The sequence below is a fragment of the Alosa sapidissima genome, chromosome 7 (assembly GCF_018492685.1).
Source record: "Alosa sapidissima isolate fAloSap1 chromosome 7, fAloSap1.pri, whole genome shotgun sequence".
NCBI classification, from domain to species: Eukaryota; Metazoa; Chordata; class Actinopteri; order Clupeiformes; family Clupeidae; genus Alosa; species Alosa sapidissima.
In genome coordinates, this window is record NC_055963.1 from 29,256,479 (window position 1) to 29,276,600 (window position 20,122).

Sequence of the window (20,122 nt, forward strand, 5' to 3'; positions counted from 1 at the left end):
CTCGGAATTGGTAAACACAAATTAAAGGAGTCATCTCGCTCATAGGAAGTGATGAATCATAGCATACTGGACTCTTGTATTCCAAGGGGATAAGAGGACACTTTGCACACATCACACTTTCTAATTTCGTTTTTTTTTTCTCTTTTTTTTTTCCATTTACACGTGTTAGCCACGAAGGCCAGGTCTATTTTCGTCTGATTTCCTCCCTGACTGCGTTGGAAGCTGACGTCACTGGGTGACTGAGTGCCGTGCACCGCTGTATCCATGGAAACTGCAGCTCCTAATGGCTGTACATTTCCTTGCCCTTTCATCGACAACAAGAGGTATAGATGAGTAAAAGCAAGAGTGGAAGCTAGTTAAAGATAAAATGACAGTATACAAGAAAAGCGTACAATTATGGCAATTATGACTAAAATATCAATTAGGACAAGCAACATACTTATTTGAAAAAAAGATCCTCCTCTAAATTGATTAAATGAAAAAGGACAAAACCCAGAACCCAATCAACCACTATATGGGGGAAATTATGACATATGTAACTGGTCACTCCTTTCCTTTCCATTTCAGAGAACTAATAGCCTTTTCACAAATCATCTGCCAACACAACAGCAATGTAAGCAGAGATCAGCCCAGGGACATCTCCCTGAGGTTACCATGGTGATACAGCGCACCCCTTGCATCCTTAATCAGCTGTCTACTCGGTGAGAGATCTTCATTTAAACAGATCTCATCCGGGGCCGACCAAGAAGACCAAGAACACCACATAACTCCACACTTGTGGAAGAATATCTAAAGCCATGCCAATAAGCCAAAAAGTAGTATACATCGCACACTGGAGGGTATATTTTGCTGACTTTATTTGGCGTGAACAATGCGTTTCGCAATTTGCTTCATCAGGTTCACGTTCCCATGCCAATGAGTGTTTTAGCCTTCCACTACTTACTTAATAGGTTCTTTCATGGACCATCATGAGCATAAGGCAGGTTGCTACTGTAAGCTTTAACCTGTAACTGTGACCATACACAATGCAGCAAAGTGGACGACCCTGTTCTTTTGTGAGGTATAATAACCCCAACCCATTTCAGCAGTACTCACAAACCCATTCTTTGATGTGAGTGAGACCCAGTTCTAATCAGTCCCACCAAACTCGATGCGTCACCAAATCCTAGCACCAGGTTATTTGATGTGATCAGTAAGCTACTGAAGGGACACCAGGGTGCCATGGACTACTGGGGGGGGGGGGGGGGTCTGTGAAGTACCTTGAGCCGCTCGATGGCCTCTTCTCCTCCCGGCGTGGACATGATGCGCTCCTGGATGCTGGAGACGGATGTCAGGCCCACCTGGCTGCAGAGCGAGCCAGAGGACGGGGAGGCTGTCAGGGAACCAATAGGGGCTGTGGAGAAATGGCCAGGGCGTTGGTTCTCTGAGGCTAGTAAGTATCTATGCTGACTGTTGTGAATATCTTTCAGGTCTGAGCGACACAGAGGGAAGGCACAGCGAAGATCCACAAGGAGAGGTGGAGACAGGTTTGGAAATGTGGAAGACAGTAATAAGGGAGGTTCGGGAGAGGGAAAGACAAAGAGAGAGAGAGACAGAGAGAGACAAGAGGAGGAGACCATGGTCAGACACAGAGTTTCACGGCAAAGGACACAAACAAACAAACAAACAAACACAAGAGAGCAATGGAGGGCAGTAGTTTTCACTCCAGGCACAAAACTAGCAAATTTGAGGAATGTATGGGTTTGACCTTCAACAAAACCTCATGAAAATAATGCATTTTACAGGTGTACGTTACAGAGGAGTTCTTACAGCCAGAAGGGGCTTATATTCAGGGGTGAAAATGCAGTGTTAAAGTCCTGCCCCTAATGTTGCCCCATGGTTTTTGGCCTGGGTGAAAACTGCCAACACTCTGTCGAGAGAAGAGGGGTGGGGGGGGCATGAGTCTGCAGAGAGGCCAAGGGGAAAGGGTGGGGGAAGGGGACAAAAACAAAACATGCTGCAGAACATCAGGCTTTTGGTGCAGGGAGGTCTTGGTCCTGCACACAGGCACACACAGTCAAATATCCTCTCCAAAACACACACACACACACACACACACCTAACTGTGACCGTGCCCACCATCGCTTCACAGCAGCCAGACAGCATTGGGACACTGAAGCCTTTAAAGCAGTTCAGGTGAGCAGGACAAGCTTTAGCACAGCCAAACCTCCCTCTAGAGCCCTGAGGTTCCAACATCCGTCATTTCATTCACCATCATCGGGAATACGGCCACTCAGACGTCTCTCGGAAAAAATGGAACTCTCCGGAAAAAACAACCGGGTTGACATGACCACTGGGCAGCCATGTATAAGTGTACTGTTACAGTGGCTAAGAAGGTGGCCAGAGAAGGGGGCAACCACAGTATGACCGTTTCACGGCTTGATTTTCTGTTCCATTTTTCTAGCATATGATGAGAGTATGGAGGGGGGTAACCAATTGCATTTTCTGCTTGGTGTACATCAAGAATTCCCAGACAGATGTATACACATTTATATCATTTTGTTGGCACTAATGCCTTGTAGTATTCCAATGGAAAGGATTGACTAAGGCTATATCCTTCGGAAATGTGTATGAAGATAAATTGAGGAGAAACCAGGGAAATAACAATGGAGGAGTCAGAGGAATAGAAACAGGACAGGTATAATTGGGGAAGAACACAACAAAAAGGACAAAGCATTTGCCAGTATCATCTCAGAGAGCACGCCAACAGAGACATACCATTTTCAGGCCAGACATCACACTATTAACCATTAACTGGCTCTAAAACTACCTCTAAAAGTCTAGCCAAACTCAGCACGGCAAAGAAATGCACCTGTCCTTCTGTAGCTCACTGCCTCCATTTGAGAAATCAGAAGAGATTTAACATTGTCACCTGCAATGAACAATTGAGATAACAACACAAGCTTCACTGGCAAGAAAAGGTGAAAGACAAAGATTGAATAGAGGAGGTTATAGGGATAAAATGGGGGACAATGAGAACAAACAGGGGAAAGAGGAAAACAACCAATAAACCAACCAAACACTAAATATTAATATTAATATTAAAATGCTAATAGTTAAATGGGGCCTTCAGAAGCACAGATTAGTAACATAGCAATATTCAAGTATAATCTGTGTTGTGGGACTACAACTAGCATCTTGTCATACTGTTTAAAGTACAGCATTCAATTTGGAGCAAGCGCTAAGCAATCAAAGGGGCATGCTACAGTAGCCTGGCAGCCACCCCCCATCCCCACTCCCACCCCAAACCCCTTCACTAGTCATTTGTCTGGGACTCCCTGTGCTAAAAGCATGGGCGTGAATAAGGCATGCAAAGCCAAGAGGTTCACATTGAGAGGGGCCAGAAGCAATGATCAGCCTACTGGGAGAGAGAGAGAGAGAGAGAGAGAACGAGAGAGAGAGAGAGAGAGAGAGAGAGAGAGAGAGAGAGAGAGAGAGAGAGAGAGAGAGAGAGAGAGAGAAAAAAGAGAGAAAGAAAGAGAAAGAAAAAAAAAGAAAGAGAGAAAGAAAGAAAGAGAAAAAGAGAGAGGGAGAGAGAGATCAAGAAAGAGAAAGCAGGAGTGCAAAAGCGAGAGCGAGAGGTCGATGGTGCAAGGCCCATCACACTTATACACACATTTGCTTCCACCTCCCGGGCACTCATCCCCCATTGGGTCCACTGGAGGAGGAAACACGAGGCAGAACACGAGAAGGGTCAGAGGTCAGAGATCAGAGGTCAGAGCAGGCTGACTGAGACACACACCTGTCCACACCTGGTCAACAGCTCACAGAGGATGAGCAGGAGGGTGGACATGAGACTATACTGTCTGTAGCATGCAGACTTCAGGAATAAACGGTATAATATTAAACGTTCCATCTACATTTCAACAAGACTATGCTGTATTGCTGACTTCTAGAATTCAGATAAACCTGAATGAGTTCCACTTCTTATCACTTAGATGACTTTGACCAAAGGCCCTCTATCAAATAACAATGAGGACCAAAAAATCCTGTCAACAGCTTAAAACTGAGCTCTTTCATGACTAAGTGTTTCTAGTCTCATGCAGAGGGTCTTTAGACAGTCAGGAAGCAGGGTGAATGGAAGACGTGATATTAGCACATCAGAGACGCTGACAATAAAGAGGTAGTTAGAGAGAGAGAATAGGAAGAGGGTGAGACAAGAGAGAGCGCCTTGCCAGTGTGTACCAAGCTTGTGATGGCTCTATATTTCCCGCCTCCCCAACCAAATGGCACGAGGCCCTGGGGCCAACAGAGGGGGCACTGCTGCCCGACTTACTGTCCAGGATATCGCCCAGGCCCTGGGCACGGAGCAGATCCTTGAGGCGGTAGACCTCATCCTTGAGCTCGCGCACCAGCTTGGCGTTGGGGTCCTCGTTGATGACTGCATTGCACTTGATCTGCTTGGCACGGTCTGCATACCTGTGGGCAAGGTAAAGGAGAGAGAGGTGTTGACAGATCCGTCAATTCAGTCGGGGCAGTTGGGGGGGGGCTAAAGAACTGATGAACGCCAGAGAGAATAAGATCAGCGGACTGTAGGTAAAAAAGTAGAGCGTAAAGTAGGGCTCTACAGACAGGGCGTGGGGGGGGGGGGCTTACCGCAGGGTGCTGAGGGTTTCGTCGTAGTTGATGTCGGCCGGACTGAGCGCAGCCACCATAGCGGTTCGGGAGTTTCCACCTAAGCAAACACAACAGTAATGTTAACCCTGTGTCACTCCAAAGCACTGCACGGTTACCATAATAACAAACAAAAACAAAATGCTTAACCTAGCGTCAAATCAGGAATGCCACCGGATGGATAGCATGCATACAGTCAGAGCACGTGAAATATTATCATAAAGAATCTGTGCTGACAGACTATTTGGCAGAATACTACTGCATTGCATTATCAAAACATCAACCAACAGGAGACATGTACAGAACCCTTCGCAGGAGAAAGGCAGAGCTGAGTGCAGATGTGGAAGTGAGGTCAGATTATTGATAAGGAGAATAGCAGCTGACGGCTCTCATCTCACACATCTCTTCTCAGCCAAAACCACAGCTACCCTCCCCCATACACACACACACACAACTCTTTTCCATCTCCTCTCTTACCCAAGTTCTCCCGCAGCAGCCATGTGAGCACAGAATCTCTGTAAGGGATGAAGTCTGACTTCTTCTTCTTCTTGCTCTGTTTTCACACACACACACACACACACACACACACACACACACACACACACACACACACACACACACACACACACACACACACACACACACACACACACACACACACACACACACACACACACACACACACACACACACACAAAATGTAGCCTTTATTCTCTGTTGCAAGAGGAATGGAAGTGGATTACAGGGCCAGAGCTCTGTAGCGTTCAGTGTTAAGAAGAAAGACGAATGGCTGAAATGCATTAAGAGAGTGATGGGTTGATATATGGCATATCTCCATGCTCATCTTCATGTTTCTTCTATGGGTCACACTCTGGGTCACCGTGTCACACATAATGAAGGTTAGGTGGGGTGGGGCAGTGAGGGTCAGAGGTTTATGAGAGTACAGAGAGCAGGAATGAAGGGATTTATTTATTTATTTATCTATGTATTTATTTTGGGGGGTTACCTTGCTGGTACAGTTATCCTGAGCAGGGAAAGCATTGGCAGAGAGAAGAGAAAGAGAGAGCAGTCCACGTTACAGGCAGGAAAAATAAGCATGCACATACACACATCCACGCACACACACACGCACGCACGCACGCACACACACACACGCACGCACGCACGCACGCACGCACGCACACACGCACGCACGCACACACGCACGCACGCACACACACACGCACACACGCACGCACACACACACGCACACACGCACACACGCACACACGCACACACATTTCGCTCATGCTGAGAGGCCAGACTCCCTTGAGAGGTACTCACCACCTCAGCCAGTGCAGAGATAACCTTCCCCAGCGTGGTCAAGGATTTGTTAATGTTGGCTCCCTCCTGTGAAGTCCAAAGAACAACATGATTAGCAGCCTGCTATTTAACTATTATCTCTATTCATGCTTTCCACTCTGGGTGATAACCATGTGGCAACCACAAACATATCCCTAAGCTACCAAGATACCACTAACATGACCCTCGTGTTTGATCCAACAATACTACAACAAACATCAAATTGCTTCCTGTCATATGGCCGTCTGCAGATCTTGACAAACAAGTAGTACTAAGGCACTGCTATGTAAGAACAAATGATTTTATAATAAGAGGGTTAACAAAATGTAAAGCAAACAAGGTGTGGACAGCTTATGTGGTGATTAAACAAGGGCGAGACTAGTGAAGGGACTTGTTATGTCTGAATACATGGGTTACATTAAGGCTACATTAAACGTACCTGAAGTGGTGCATACCTAGATCTACAGTAAACAGGAATGTGGAGGAACACACACACACACACACCTAGATGGAGCTCCCGCGTAAGGAAGTGGCCTTGCAACTGTATTCCGAGTCCTACCTTTAGCCTTGTCCCCTTGGCTCCTGTGGAGTCAGCACGCTCGCTGCCTGCCAGATCCACCAGGCTGATTTTGCTGACCTGAAACAAGAGGAGTTCAGGAGGCCGTCAATGTAAACGCAACTGACACAAAGGTAGAGATACGACAAACACGCCACACCCCATTTCTCTATTTATCTTGAGATCAACCTGTCAATGCATCTGCAGGTCAAATAAGAAAATAATTAAAGGTCAGATCAATCTAGTAAAACAAAAGGGTATTGACTCCTACTTAACCTTCCCCTCAAGTGAAATTTCACAAATTGAGGTGATGTATGAAAACAATCACATCCTACAAACCTTAACATAGCAGTTTGATGAAGACAGATCAAAACAACAACAGTTTGTGAACTACTCGAGGTGAACCTTGTGGTCTGACATTCTGCAGGAGACTGTTATGCGTTGTCGGGGAGCTCTACATTATTCCCAGATCAGGGGGAATGTTGTCATTATAACCAGAGGGAAATAGTTTCCTTCAGGCCTGAAGTGCGGCCAGCGCAGTGACATGTTGACACAATGGCTGCCGTGTGCGTTGAGAGCACAGGCGCTGCTTTGTGCAGCCACACATCCAGACAATGACCCCTACAATGGCAGGAAGAGTGGGAAGCTCTGCTATGCTGCTGTGGGACAGGCAAGGTGGTGGAGGTCAGGGTGGTGGTGGTGGTGGTGGTGGTGGATGTGGTTTGACTGAGAGAAGAGGGGTGGTTGTTGGGGGGGGGGGGGGGGGGGGGGCAGATTTGTATTTTGCACCCAACTAAGAGTGCAAGAAGGGGAAATAACACAGGCTGGACAGAAATGCCAGAGGCCTGGCGTGTGGCCCGGGGGAGCGGTGTCTGACCTTTTCAGTGGAGAGGTCGGTCTCGTTGTCGTGCTTCTTCTGCGTAAAGACGATGGTGAAGACCGCGTGTGAGCGGCTGCTGGTCTCGTTCATGTTGGTGGCGGCCACCGTCCTGGGGGAGGGGGGTAAGAGCAGAAATTGAGTTGTAAGAACAGGAGCGCGCTCACACACACACACACACAAACACACACACACACACACGTAAACAAGCCAGAGGTCATTGAAGAGAGAGCAACACCTGTCTTATTGATGGGGAAACCTGCCCTGTCCAGCAGACGGATTATGTCAGTATGAAAACGGGACATGACCTAATGGACATCACTCATGTGTTATCAACCCCGGTAAAATAATCTCCTCGTCACCACATAAAGATGGGGACTTTTTACCAGGGCCTGACTCATGTCCATTCAGTGATGATGTGTTACACAGACACTGAGGCGTCAGAAGCTTTGATGTTCTCTTAGGAGGTGAGGACAGTAGTCCTGAGTGGGAGGTCACTGGCGGGCGGTGGGAGGAGGGACAGGGATAAGGCTGTGATGGACGCACTGAGAGAGTGACCTGCCACTGCCACGTTACCACAAACACACATTGTGACTCAGCAAAGCAGATTAAATATTCTCTCCCCCTCTCTCTCTCTCCCCCTCTCTCTCTCTTTCTCTCCCTCTCTCTTTCTCTCCCTCTCTCCCTCTCTCATACATAAGAAACAAACAGACACAGGTAAAGTCTGTCAGCACATCCCGAGAGGAGTACGAACTCTGTGACCTCGCCCCTCAGTCTGCAGTATCAGTATTCACGTTGGCGCAGCACAATGCTTCAGGCTGGCTGAAGAGCCAGCGCCACTCTGGAGCCAAATCAGCCTCGTTTCGTAGCCTTCAACAACACACAGGGACAAACACTGCGGCTTGTTTTTCCCCTTTTTCCCTTCTTCAGTAAGAGCATGAGGAACGCACCCTTGAAGTTCAAATGAGCGCAAAACAACAGGAACAAACAAGGCAGCCTACTTAATATTCAGCTTCTTTCCAGGAACACTCCTTACGTCAACAACAACAAACACTAGATCTGCACCCTACAGTAGTGAAGGAGGGATATAAACAAACAAACTGGAACCAGTCAAACAAGCTGCCTAACTATCTGCCTGTGTCTATCTCCATGTCTTCTTCTGGAACATTCTGTCAAACCTCACTTCATAGAACTCTCTCCCCCTGTCTGATTTCTCCATCTCAATCTCTCTCCATATCTGTCTCTCTCTCTCCCCATTTCACTCTCCATCTTGCTCTCTTTACCTGGCCTTATTTCCAGCGTCCATGAGGTCGGCGATATCGGTGTAGGAGGTGACGGCCAGTTTGGACAGGTCCTCCACGTAGGGTCCCAGCAGTGGATGCTCACGCACACGCAGGTTGCCTTTGTTCTTGGGGTTGAGCAGGTCCCGCACGCGCTCACAGTAGATCTCCATGAAGCTGACCTGCATAGAGATATGGACATGGGGTCAACAACAGCCTGCTATTCATCTGTTACCCAGCAACGGTGTTAAAGTAAAGAATAAACTAAATATTCCTATTCAGCAGTGGTATTTTGCCCAGAGCATCACTCACACACACAGGCACACACACAGGCACACACACAGGCACACACACAGACACACTACTAAATAAAGAAATCACACAAACCTTTGATTCAGAGCCATTTTAATTTGTAATATATTGGCTAGGATGTCTACACACATCTATCTATGTTGGGGCCATTAGCATTTGAATGGCGCCATGTAACTCGGTCCACCGAATGCCATGGGCGGCAGCCAATCTCTTTCGCCGAGAGGCGGCCTGAGAAAGGCACCATTACCTCATGGCTGGGACTCATTCCTGGCAACGATGCCGCCCTAAGAGCATGGGCAGAGGACAGACTTTGATACTGATGGGGGGGGGGGGTGGGGGGGTACACAGGCTACTCACCTCCACCGAGAAGGAGATGTCTTCATTGTTGTTGTCATTGATTTTCTCAAAGAGATCTTCGCAGAGCTGCAGCAGAGAGGGATGGTGGTGGGGGATGGGGGAGAGGAGGGATGCATTAGACGACAGAAGAAATAAAGAGCCCGATCGATAAGACACAAAAATATCTCAGACGCTGGAGGGAGCCACACTTGCAGCCCACTCACAATGGGAGCCGGCTAGTTAGAGCCAGAACTAACAAACAGAGCGGAAAAAGAAACGTTCCCCTGTGACTAACACTGGCTCGCTGAGTTCAGACGTAGCAAACGACTTAACAGAAGGTGCAAAAATGAACATACATACATCTCTGCATCTATGTGAGAGAGCCACACACACAGTGTGTGTGTGTGTGTGTGTGTGTGTGTGTGTGTGTGTGTGTGTGTGTGTGTGTGTATCTCCAATGCAGACTCCATGAGTATGATTCATTATAGTATCATATATGTGGCATGTCTGTATGTGTGTAGGGTAGTGTCTGTCTGTCTGTCTGCATCTGTGAATGTGACTCAGAACAGTACCAGAGGTATGATGCCTTCCTGTCCTTCTTCCTGTTTGCCCATCATGGTGTAGGACTTGCCCGCGCCCGTCTGGCCGTAGGCGAAGATGCAGACGTTGTAGCCCTCAAAGGCATGCTGGAGCATCTCTTTGCCGATGTCATTGTACACCAGGCACTGTGAGGCGAAGCTGGGGTCCTCCGGCTGCAGGGGAGGTAGAGAAACACAGATGTTGAGTCTCCATTACAGTTTGAGATTGTTTAATGACAATAACAATGGCATTTGTGTTAGCTTCGCTAATGCTAACAGCTAAGAGGTAAGGAAACATAAATATCAGATGAACTGCAGATCAGAGAGAAGTATTATGACTCACAGTAGTGTGTGACCAGTAGGAGTAATCAAAGTTGAAGGACTTGGCTGCTTCTTTGGGGTTCTTGGGGTTTTGGATAGCTGGAAGAGAGAAAAAGAAACACAAGGTTGAGATGGAGGACACAGGCATTCAATCAATGACGCATGTCATCAACTCTGTTTGGCAGCTAGCTACCACAGACAACACCACTGACATCCCAGAGATGTTAGAACCACACTGACCACATACTAGCCAGAACCCCTCCATGGTAATCATGCCTTAAACAGTAGAAGCAGAATCAAAAGCATTCTATACCAAATAGGGAAGCATAATGTGCTACCATGATATCTAACGAAATAGAAATCAACTACCTGCTATTTGATATGCTGTGACTGCCCTAACAAGATAAGAAATGAGAATGTAGATCAGCTTATGACAAAGACTGCTGCCAGATAGCATGGCATGGAATATCCTGGCATTGATGTTTATTTAAGGCTACCAATCACATAGAGAGAAAACCACAGGTGCATGACTTCATCTGGTAAACAAACGACTACTTTCATTTTAGGCCCCTGAGGATGTTATGACACCGCTTCAGTTTCAGGAACCGAGAGGCCCTGTGTGGCTGGGGACTATTGAGCTTAGCTCAACAAGGGGCAGTGGAATCAGGGCTGTAAGGAATAGTGGGTGCTGGGATGTCCTAGCTGAGGCACTGGATTTTCAGTGCCTTGCAAGCTATGTGAGAGATTTCTACACTGTACGCATGTGCTGTTAATAGAGAGATGTGAGTGCTCTCCCTTGAGGACAAGAGGCTGTGAAATGGTGAGATCACTGGGGGAGGGGAGGGTGTTTGTGAGGATCAGAGGGTATATGAAAGTGCCTGTATGAGTGTGTGTGTGTGTGTGTGTGTGTGTGTGTGTGTGTGCGTGTGCTTGTATGAGTCACTGTACACTATGTAACTTAAAGCATGCTCTCTCGGTGAGAGTGTATGCATGTGTGTGTACACTTGGCAGTGGTAAGCCAGCATTTCCTATACTGTCCACCAGCCTCCCTCATCTCCATCAAAGGGGCCACCCATTCAGTCACTCCTTAATGAACTGGAATCTGTGGCCGCGCCAGCTATGCCATCCCTGCTGCCCACAGAGCTGCAGCACTCTGCGCCGGCCGGCCCGCGGGCTTAGAGAGGCTTGCAGCGCGACAGGGCCTCTGGGTTTGGCAGGAATGCACCGGGGAGATATATATAGCCAGAGTGCAGTTGTTACTGAAGTCCCAGCTGACAGACTGCAGAGGAGTGTGACCATGAGTGTGTGTGTGTGTGTGTGTGTGTGTGTAGAAAAAGGGGGTAGGTAGGGGTGGGGTGGGGGGGGGGGGGGGTTGGACTTGACTGCCATGCATGCCACCACTGGCCGAGCTGGGATTGGAAATACGGAGTAGAGGACAGGGGAGGGGGACAGAGTCATAAAATAAATATATATACGGACAGGAGAGACTGACGAATGTGATGAGCACGCTCCTGGGGGCCTAGCAACGGGCCAAACAAAAAGGCAATAGCAACCCAGCGAGAAACAGAGCACATGAGTGCGACAGGCGAAGCCGTCTGGAAAATAGCCTGACGTGTTCCCACTTCTCTATGACTACGCCTACTTCTACATCCCCTCTCCTCTCTTTACCTCCTGCCCCGTCTAATGAAATGATGAAGAACAGGCCGAGGAGGAGGCGGGGCAGGGGCGGCCAGTGCGGATGACTGTTTAGTGGACTCGAGAGGAAGAGGAGGAGAGTGCATTGTGTTCGATGGGGCTGGGGAATAAGCAGCCTCTATGACGTTAACACTCTCCCCCCCCCACCCCCACCCCCTGCCACAGCGTGCAGGGCCACCACCCCCCGAGGTAATCAATAATGCAAAACATACGACAGGAGATCGGGTATCGACCTTTCTCTCGAACAGGTCAGACACAGGTGTGTGTGTTCATACTGCGCACACACACACACACACACACACACACACACACACACACACACAGCATGTTGATGCTCCAGTGAGTCTCACTCGTGGTCAGGTGAAAGGGCAGGTTGGGGCTCAGCTGCCTTTCTGGGGCTTGGGTGCGATCGCGGAGGCGCGGCACTAAATTGGGCGAGATTTCACCTTCTGACCCAGGACCTGCATGAGCACAGAGGAGAGGAGAGGAGAGGAGAGGGGAACGGCAGGAGCAGGTGGGAGAGGAGGGGGGGATTTATGCTGTCCTGTCCTCCTTCCCCGCTCCTCTCTTTTTTTCCTAGAACAAAACCCCATGGAGGCCAAGGCTAAAAGGAGTGTGGAGGGGAGGGGTGGGAGGGATGGGTGGGGGGACCATAAACCAAGCGCTGGACAAGCTCTCTTCATCATCAGCCATATTAAAACAGCCAGTAAGCAGAGGGGGGCAGATGGAACTGGAAATTAGCCCAACACCATGATAGGGTACAGGACAGGACCGGACAGTCACTTCACATGTTTCATGGTCAGATTCTCACATCAATCAAGAACATCAATCAATCCAAAATGATGGGACTTCCCCTGTTGCACATCAACACTGCAACACTACGGAGTAGACAAGGAATGAGGTGACTGCTCTTCAAACACTCAAACACACACACACACACACACACACACACGTCTATCAGTCATGCTTTGTAAAATCTCCCTCAGTTGGCGTTGCTGTAGGTTTGCCTCATCTCTCTGTATTCAGCTCATCCCGCTTGTTTGTCAGACATGTCTTATCTCCCCTCCTCTCCTCCTCTCCTCTCCTCTGCTGGTGGGGGTGAGTCATGCTCACGACGCACCTGCCCACTCATTCTCACACGATCTGCTTGCACTCACCATCCTCTCTCAGTCTCTCTCTCTCTCTCCATCTGCCATCTGCCATGCAGAGTCAGTAGTGGTGACTGCAGTCATTCTACACAAATCTACATTGCTCGATGTGCCCTCTGATCGACTGATCTAGAATCAGATGAAATATGGTGAGACAGATCTGTGGGCCTTCTCTCACACTGATTTGAGGCTGTATGTGCTAATGAGTAGAAACACACTGAAAGCCCAAATCTTCTCTGGCCATAACATGTGATCCGCATTATGAAATGGAGGTATGATGGAGAGTTTATAGTAGCATTTTGTGAAGGGCAGTTTGCACTGATGCGCCACTGATGGATTTTGTTCAATCACTTATACCTTATGAAGGACTCGGAGGAGATGGGGGAACACATGGTCAACAATGACGCACTTTCTTTAGAATGCATGAAAAACAAAACAGTGGATCAAAATGGATGTATTTTGGGGGAACAGATTCACTGGACATTCAGCTGGCATTGGCAAGTCTGGCCCACGGACAATGCACCCCAGACCTGTGTTGTTCATTTTGTGACAATCTGCGTCATCCCCTTCGCACGCATCGCTCAACCATGGCAACAGGTACAGCAGACCTGAACCCTTGTAACCATAGCAACTTCCACGTCGCAGAGGGTGTGTGTGGGGGGGCTGAACGTTACAGCAGCACTCTGCATTCCGACAAAGCCACACTGCAAGGTTTGCCCAAAAGGCTCCCCACTCAAAGTTACTGCTTTTATGTTTACTGACAATTATAATGCAATTATGCGCTAAAGCACATTTTCAGCCTTAAAAATCCCCTAAAGCTGACTGAACATGGTAGAGACACACACAATGACGGCATTAGGATTTGTAACTTAGACATTAAGCTACTTAGCATTCTAGACATCCATAATTCTTTGATGGGGGAACTCCATGCACAAGCTGCACACACTCCCGCTCTGTTGCAGCAACAACTATGAATTACTGCCATGTAATAAGAACTAGCGAGTAGCCACATCAGCTCACAATCCAAGCACAGTCGGGCCTCATTAAAATACTCTAGGCCTTTAATGTGGTTAGCAGTACCCTTAAAATGGACATGCAATCCTCATTACACAGAGACCACATGATACTAACCGCTATGTGCTAATAGAACTAACAGTGCTAAGCAGAGACTGCAACACAATGCTATTCAGGTTGCACACCTGGCCGCTATGCTCTTGTCCTCAATGCACCATTAAGTGGAGAACCCTTCATTATGTTCATTTCACAGAGTACGTGTCAATGTGTCATCTACTGCCCATTAACAGTGTCCTGACCCCAATCCGCTGCGTGGGCCAATGGTTGTCGTAGCAGCCGATCACATGACCCCCCCCCCATCCACTCTCCAGCCTAACTAACTGGGCCTGACTGCACACACAAGTTGTCAGGGTGGGGGAAGAACGGGAGGGAGAGGGAAGTGAGAGTGCGATTGCAAGTGTGAGAGCGAAGCCGAGACTGAGAGAGGAGCAAGAGTCTCCAAACCACCACGGGGAGGACATGCTTCTCCCCCTCCTCTCCCTCCTCTGCCTCACTCACTCACTCTAGTTTCCAGACACACATGCTGCATTCACACTTCACAATCTTCCTGTGTCTGTGTGTGTGCGTGTGCGCGTGCGTAGAGAACTCAAATCTGGTCCTGCTGTGCCAAGCAAGGACAGGCGAGCAAGCTCAGATGTGCACTAGGGATGTAACGGTATGAAAATTTAACCTCACGCTTATAGTGACCAAAATTATCACGGTTTTCGGTATTATCACGGTATAAAAAGACGCAGAGTGGCTACATGATACAGTACACGTTTTGCGGTGAAAATGTTCCGCCTTTTAAAATCAGGTGTAGCCTAACCTAATCCTGATCGCAGTTAAATCCATCAATAAGACAACAGAATCGTTTCTTTTGAAGGGGGACGATGCCTTCACTTTCTTTTATAACTGTAGAGGTGTGTAGGGGGGCGTTTTACCAGCTCTGTACTAGTTATACTTGGAAAAAACATAAGAAGGGAACCATGAACCAACCCTCAGAGCCTTCCAAACCCCTCAAATAACTAAATAACTCGGAGTTAGGTTCCAGAGCATGGCGATAAGCTTGTCGTCTTCCATGGATGGCGCAAGGTGACCTGAGAATAGTGGGGATGCCAGGGCTTAGTGTGTCTGAGCCCAGTAACCCCCCCCCCCCCAAACAGCCGCCCACTGCCACCACCACCACCACCTCACGGAGAGGGAACATGTATCGGGCGAGACCCGTTTGTGAAAAGAGAGGCCATGAAAGACACAGAGGAGAAGTAGTGTGTTTAGAAAAGTATCCAGAGCATGTTAAGATTAGAGACTTGGGCAAGGCAAGCATAATAAGCAAGTGTGCATTACCATGAGGCATAGGTATTTTAATGGCCTCCCTCAGGGCGTGTGTTTATGTCTGTGTGCATGCGTGTCTGTGTGTGTCTGTGGTGACATAAGGTTTGTAGTTTAAAGGTGCCATGTGTAATGTCCGCCAAAAAATCAATTCATACTCCACATTCCATAAAAGATGGGGCAGTATACCTCCAGAAAGTGAGTTGGTCTACCCTAGAGTAACAACCGAGAAACGTGTATTGCAGTTTGGCTGGCGGTTATGTTGCCCGCATACCGCCTCCCATGGCCGAAACTGGTATTATGACACCTGTCGGGCTGTGGCTAGTAATTTAGCATGCTAATTCAGGTTGATATCTCTGCAGCACTATACCTTGTCATTTTTTTAATGACATCATCACCCTTATTTCTTTCTAACCCTAACCCTCATTCTTTTGATGTGTGTAGCTCATTTTTTGGATATTTTTACCTCAATTCTTACACATGGCACCTTTAAGGTTTGAGAAAACCCCCTTCTCCCATGCTTCAGAATCTATCCTTCTCTCTCTCTCTACACACAATCTCTCAGATTCCCAGCTCCACTTGGAAAACCAATTAGCAGCGGAGATGATATATATGATAATATATGAACTGAGGATACAACTTGAGCTCCAGGGACACCGATACACCCATATGGACACAGGGGGCCCCTCCAGGAGGAAACCCAGAGGGAGGGCAAGCTGTGCTGGAGCTCCCCGACCCACATGCCCGGCGTGCCGGACGCGGGGCTGCTTTGGCAGCGGGCCCTACGGTCCGGGGACCAGGGGCCCCCTACCGATTCCCCGCACAGGTGGCAGAGTTCTTGGTTGGCACTCAAACGCTAAGCTAAAATGAGCTGCTGACCCACTGCTATACACACACAAACACACACACAGAGAGTCATGGAGAAAACAGCTGATCTGCCGTCACACCATGTAGTCTGGACACAACATCTCCAAAACAGAGGGGGTGGCCATAGAGATCCGTGTGTGTCAGAACCCCAAAGGCTATAGCAGCAAAACCTTTAGAACCCCATTGTGTCGGAACCCCACGAGGCCTCCACTTTCCATATGGCAACTCAATCAAACCAAATAAAGCTCCATCCACATTCGGCACCTCAGCACTCTTTAAAAATCATCTCTCCAACCTTGTCCTCGGCAAATGGCCCAGATGTATGTACAACTGAAATGATATCAGTCCGCTTTTAGTACACTCAAGATAGAGGTGGAAGTGGGTGGGGGGTGGTGGAGGGGGTTTCTTGAGTTACATAGACAAGTTGCTGTTGGTTTTTCCAAATAAAAATTTGGCACCGCAGAGAGGTTAAGCTTCAAAAATGAAATGTCAGCTAATCATGACACCATCTCACTTAATCAAGTTGACCAATTAGGGACCTTCAACAAGTGGTTTAAAATAAAAGTCTCTGGTAAGCCCTAAAAATGACTGGGTCTCTGCTGACATTGACCACTAGGGTTCTCGGTCCGCTTCTATGGCCGTGTCCCGCTGGGGGTGTGAAAGGGAAAGAGTAACAGGAAGAGAGAGGGACAATGGCGCGGACGAGGGAGGAGTGCGGGAGACAAGGGCAGTGGTGGGACGAGGCAGGGCCCGAAGAGTGGAGCGTGAGCTCATCTGTTATGACAAGGCTTCATCCTGGCCCCGTTTCCTCAGACGAGAGGGGACTAAAACTTTTCCCAGCAGTCTCGATGGTGAGCGGTTCCCCAGAGAAAGAGAAAGAGAAAGAGAGAGTGGGTCAGAGAGAAAGAGAGAGAGAGAGAGGGAGAGAGAGAGAGAGAGAGAGAAAGAGAGAGAATCAAAGATTGAGATAGTTAGATCCTGATTCACAAGCTCAAAAAAGCGGGAGGATTTAGGATGTGTGAAGAACCAGGTCATTGATAATATTTCCCCATAACAGCTCTTATCTCCTCTGTTGACATTCCTACAGAGTGCATTTAAAAAGACTCCACCGGTTAATGAGTCATAAAAAACGAGCTTTATGGCCGCTGTAAGCAAAACAGAAACAGCATCAGAGGGAGCGGCAGGTGGGGCGCCTTTCCTGCCTGTGATGTCTACGAGAGGATCAAACTAGCCGACAGATACGCTACAAAGAATAAAATCACAGCATGAGATTGTTAACCTGTGAGGCCATGGCTGCTTCAAAGCAAGTCAATGAGAGAGAGGGAGAGAGAGGCCAGGAAAGAAGGGGGAAAATGGCTGTTGAAAAACAACTGTGAGATGAGAGGAGAGAGGAGGACAGGAGGAGAAGAGAGAGAGAGAAGTGGGGACTGTCCCAGCTTCCCACTCGCAGAGGCCTGGCTATTTATACAGCGGCAGGTGGCAGATGGTGCCGTGCCCGCTGACAGATTCTCACTGACAGGAAGAGAGGAAGAGAGAGAGAGAGAGAGAGAGAGAGAGAGAGAGAGAGAGAGAGAGAGAGAGAGAGAGAGAGAGAGAGAGAGAGCTGTACCCCACAACCTTCCTGACTTGCAGGACATTTTTCTGGTGGCCTGCACCTTTGTCCATGTTCAGACTGAAGGAAGTGCCCCTGTAGGACCTCTTTCAGAGCCGTTTGCTTGCATGTTGAATAGAGCAAAATAAATTATAGCTTGTTGCGGTAACCACCACTGAAAGAACACAGCCAAAATGGCAGCTGAAATATAGGCTTTAATTTATCATACTGCCTCTGGTATTTAGCAATTTATCAAGTAATTACAGTTGCCATGGCCTCATAGCCATTTAATCGAGTGCAAATTTATATTCAACTGTCGACTCAACCTCAAGGGTAAGCCTAACTAATTTTCTAGAAATTATTAGTTTAACAGTCTAATGTTGTGTTGTTGTTGTTGCTGCTGGAGAAATGTTGTAGGTCTGAATCTCCAGCACCACAGTGGAAAACCAAAAGACAAAAAGGACCAAGTAGTGGGTCGTTCCTGTAAACATTTTAACCACTTGAAATCCTACAAGTTCCTGCAAGGGAATGGTGCCTTATGTCTTTATGTCGTAGGCTAGGTGCCTAAACACTCAAATGTGTGGTCCACTTGGTCCATGTGTGCAGTCCACAGAGAGGCCTAGTAAATGTGGGGAAGAACATTTCAAAAGGAGGAAATACCAAAACCTAGAGAGATTCCAGGGCAAAGTTCCTGGATTGTTCATTGCAGAGGTCTCTCTTACTGATAGTAGCTTCTTGGCCAAACTAGGCTTTTTGTTTAGCCGGTCTGATTAACGGGAAAGTAATTCAATGTCCCTCTTCTCCATTCACTCAAACAAATACCTGCAGTAGTTAAAAACAAGCGATGAAAAGCCAAAGCCCCACATGCTCACAACGGTCAAATAGTGTTTGCACAGAGGGCAAACTCGAACCCATTCCCCCCCCTGAGTAAACAACAGCATGCAGGGTGGTTTACACCTTCCAGGGGAGAGCAGGGTATGGTGTGGTGGGGTATCTGTCACAGAGAGGATGCCTTGGAATCCTTCCTGAGGACATGTTCCAAATCTCAGCTGTTTACAGCTCCACTGGGCCGACACACAACAGCACACACGCTCCTGTGGACTCCCGCCAACCAGGAAGCAGCATGCTGACAGGTGCCCCAGACACCCAACACATCTACAGATCAAAACGCATCCATGTCAGGAGAGTGTCTGTAGAATGTGCTGGATCGCCTCTTTTGCCTCTTCCCTGTGTGTGTGTTCATGTTCATGTTCATGTGTGTGTGTGTGTGTGTGTCTGTTTATGTCTGTGACATGCATCCACGTGGCAGGAGACCTTTCCAGTGCACTGGTCCGAGCCGTGTCTTGCTCTAAATATAACACTTTCCAGGAGCATGGGAGACGTACAGTGTGTCAGTCTATTTTGATAAAGGCCGTTCACCTCACACATGCCCACTCTCTGGGCACAGGTTCACGGTAGCCTCAGGTTTCTCCCTCCCTACCCAACATCTGACGACAATCTCACCACAGGGCTTTTATCTCCTGAGAATTGTGCATCTGAAATGTCACGCCATATGAAGGGTGTTGGCTTACCTCCACACACATAGAAATACACCCTGCTTACGCTGCAGGCAAAACAGCAACGACCTGTGTGGAATTTCTCTAATGCTTTTGTAGAAAAAGTGCGCTAGGGGAGAGGCCCGTTGATGGCGGTCAGATTTGTTGGTTTTGTACAGGTCACCCCTCTTTGTTCTGCCCAACACAGACCCTCCCGCCTTCACCTCCCCTCCTAGTCAAACATCCCCACCAGCCAAAGTCACATGACTGACTGCACACGCTGCATGTTACTGTTGCACATGTACAGCTAGGAGCTCTTTAGAACATGAGATTCCACAACAGGGCCCCCTGCCTAACATAGGGATGACCTGTTTGACCCCAATCTGCTCTGTGATTGGGCCTCCCGAGTCGAACAGACACTCTCAGTGAAAGCGTGACCCATGACACACCCGACTCCCACCCCACCCCCACCCCACCCCGCCTATGGCCAGCATGGAGGTATCGGCGCTTCCTCTACACTGGGGATTTGAGCAGGGAAGCTGTAGTGGCAACGTGGCATAAGATGGTTCTGAGCTGACCGGGAAACAAGCACGCTAACGAGCATACTAGCTGTCAGATGACTAATTGCTTTGTTCTCCAGTGAACGGAAG

The 20,122-nt window shown here is 48.3% G+C and overlaps 1 protein-coding gene across 11 annotated transcripts in view; it reads right to left on the reverse strand.

Moving 5' to 3' along the window:
• The window catches only part of kif1b (kinesin family member 1B), a 68,597-nt gene that overhangs the window by 39,098 nt on the left and 9,377 nt on the right, over positions 1-20,122 (reverse strand). For 3 of the 11 annotated variants that reach the window (XM_042097030.1, XM_042097032.1, XM_042097033.1), the window contains exons 3-13: positions 10,277-10,353; positions 9,928-10,107; positions 9,377-9,442; positions 8,711-8,889; positions 7,428-7,539; positions 6,554-6,631; positions 5,977-6,042; positions 5,131-5,206; positions 4,636-4,714; positions 4,316-4,458; positions 1,260-1,393 (exon numbers count right to left, since the gene is read on the reverse strand). In XM_042097030.1, the coding sequence (XP_041952964.1) occupies positions 1,260-1,393; positions 4,316-4,458; positions 4,636-4,714; positions 5,131-5,206; positions 5,977-6,042; positions 6,554-6,631; positions 7,428-7,539; positions 8,711-8,889; positions 9,377-9,442; positions 9,928-10,107; positions 10,277-10,353 (1,190 nt within the window). Of the gene's footprint in view, positions 1-1,259; positions 1,472-2,851; positions 2,912-3,655; positions 3,698-4,315; positions 4,459-4,635; positions 4,715-5,130; positions 5,207-5,659; positions 5,678-5,976; positions 6,043-6,553; positions 6,632-7,427; positions 7,540-8,710; positions 8,890-9,376; positions 9,443-9,927; positions 10,108-10,276; positions 10,354-20,122 lie in introns of all 11 variants that reach the window. The other 8 variants (XM_042097022.1, XM_042097031.1, XM_042097023.1 and 5 more) reach the window with 7 other exon arrangements.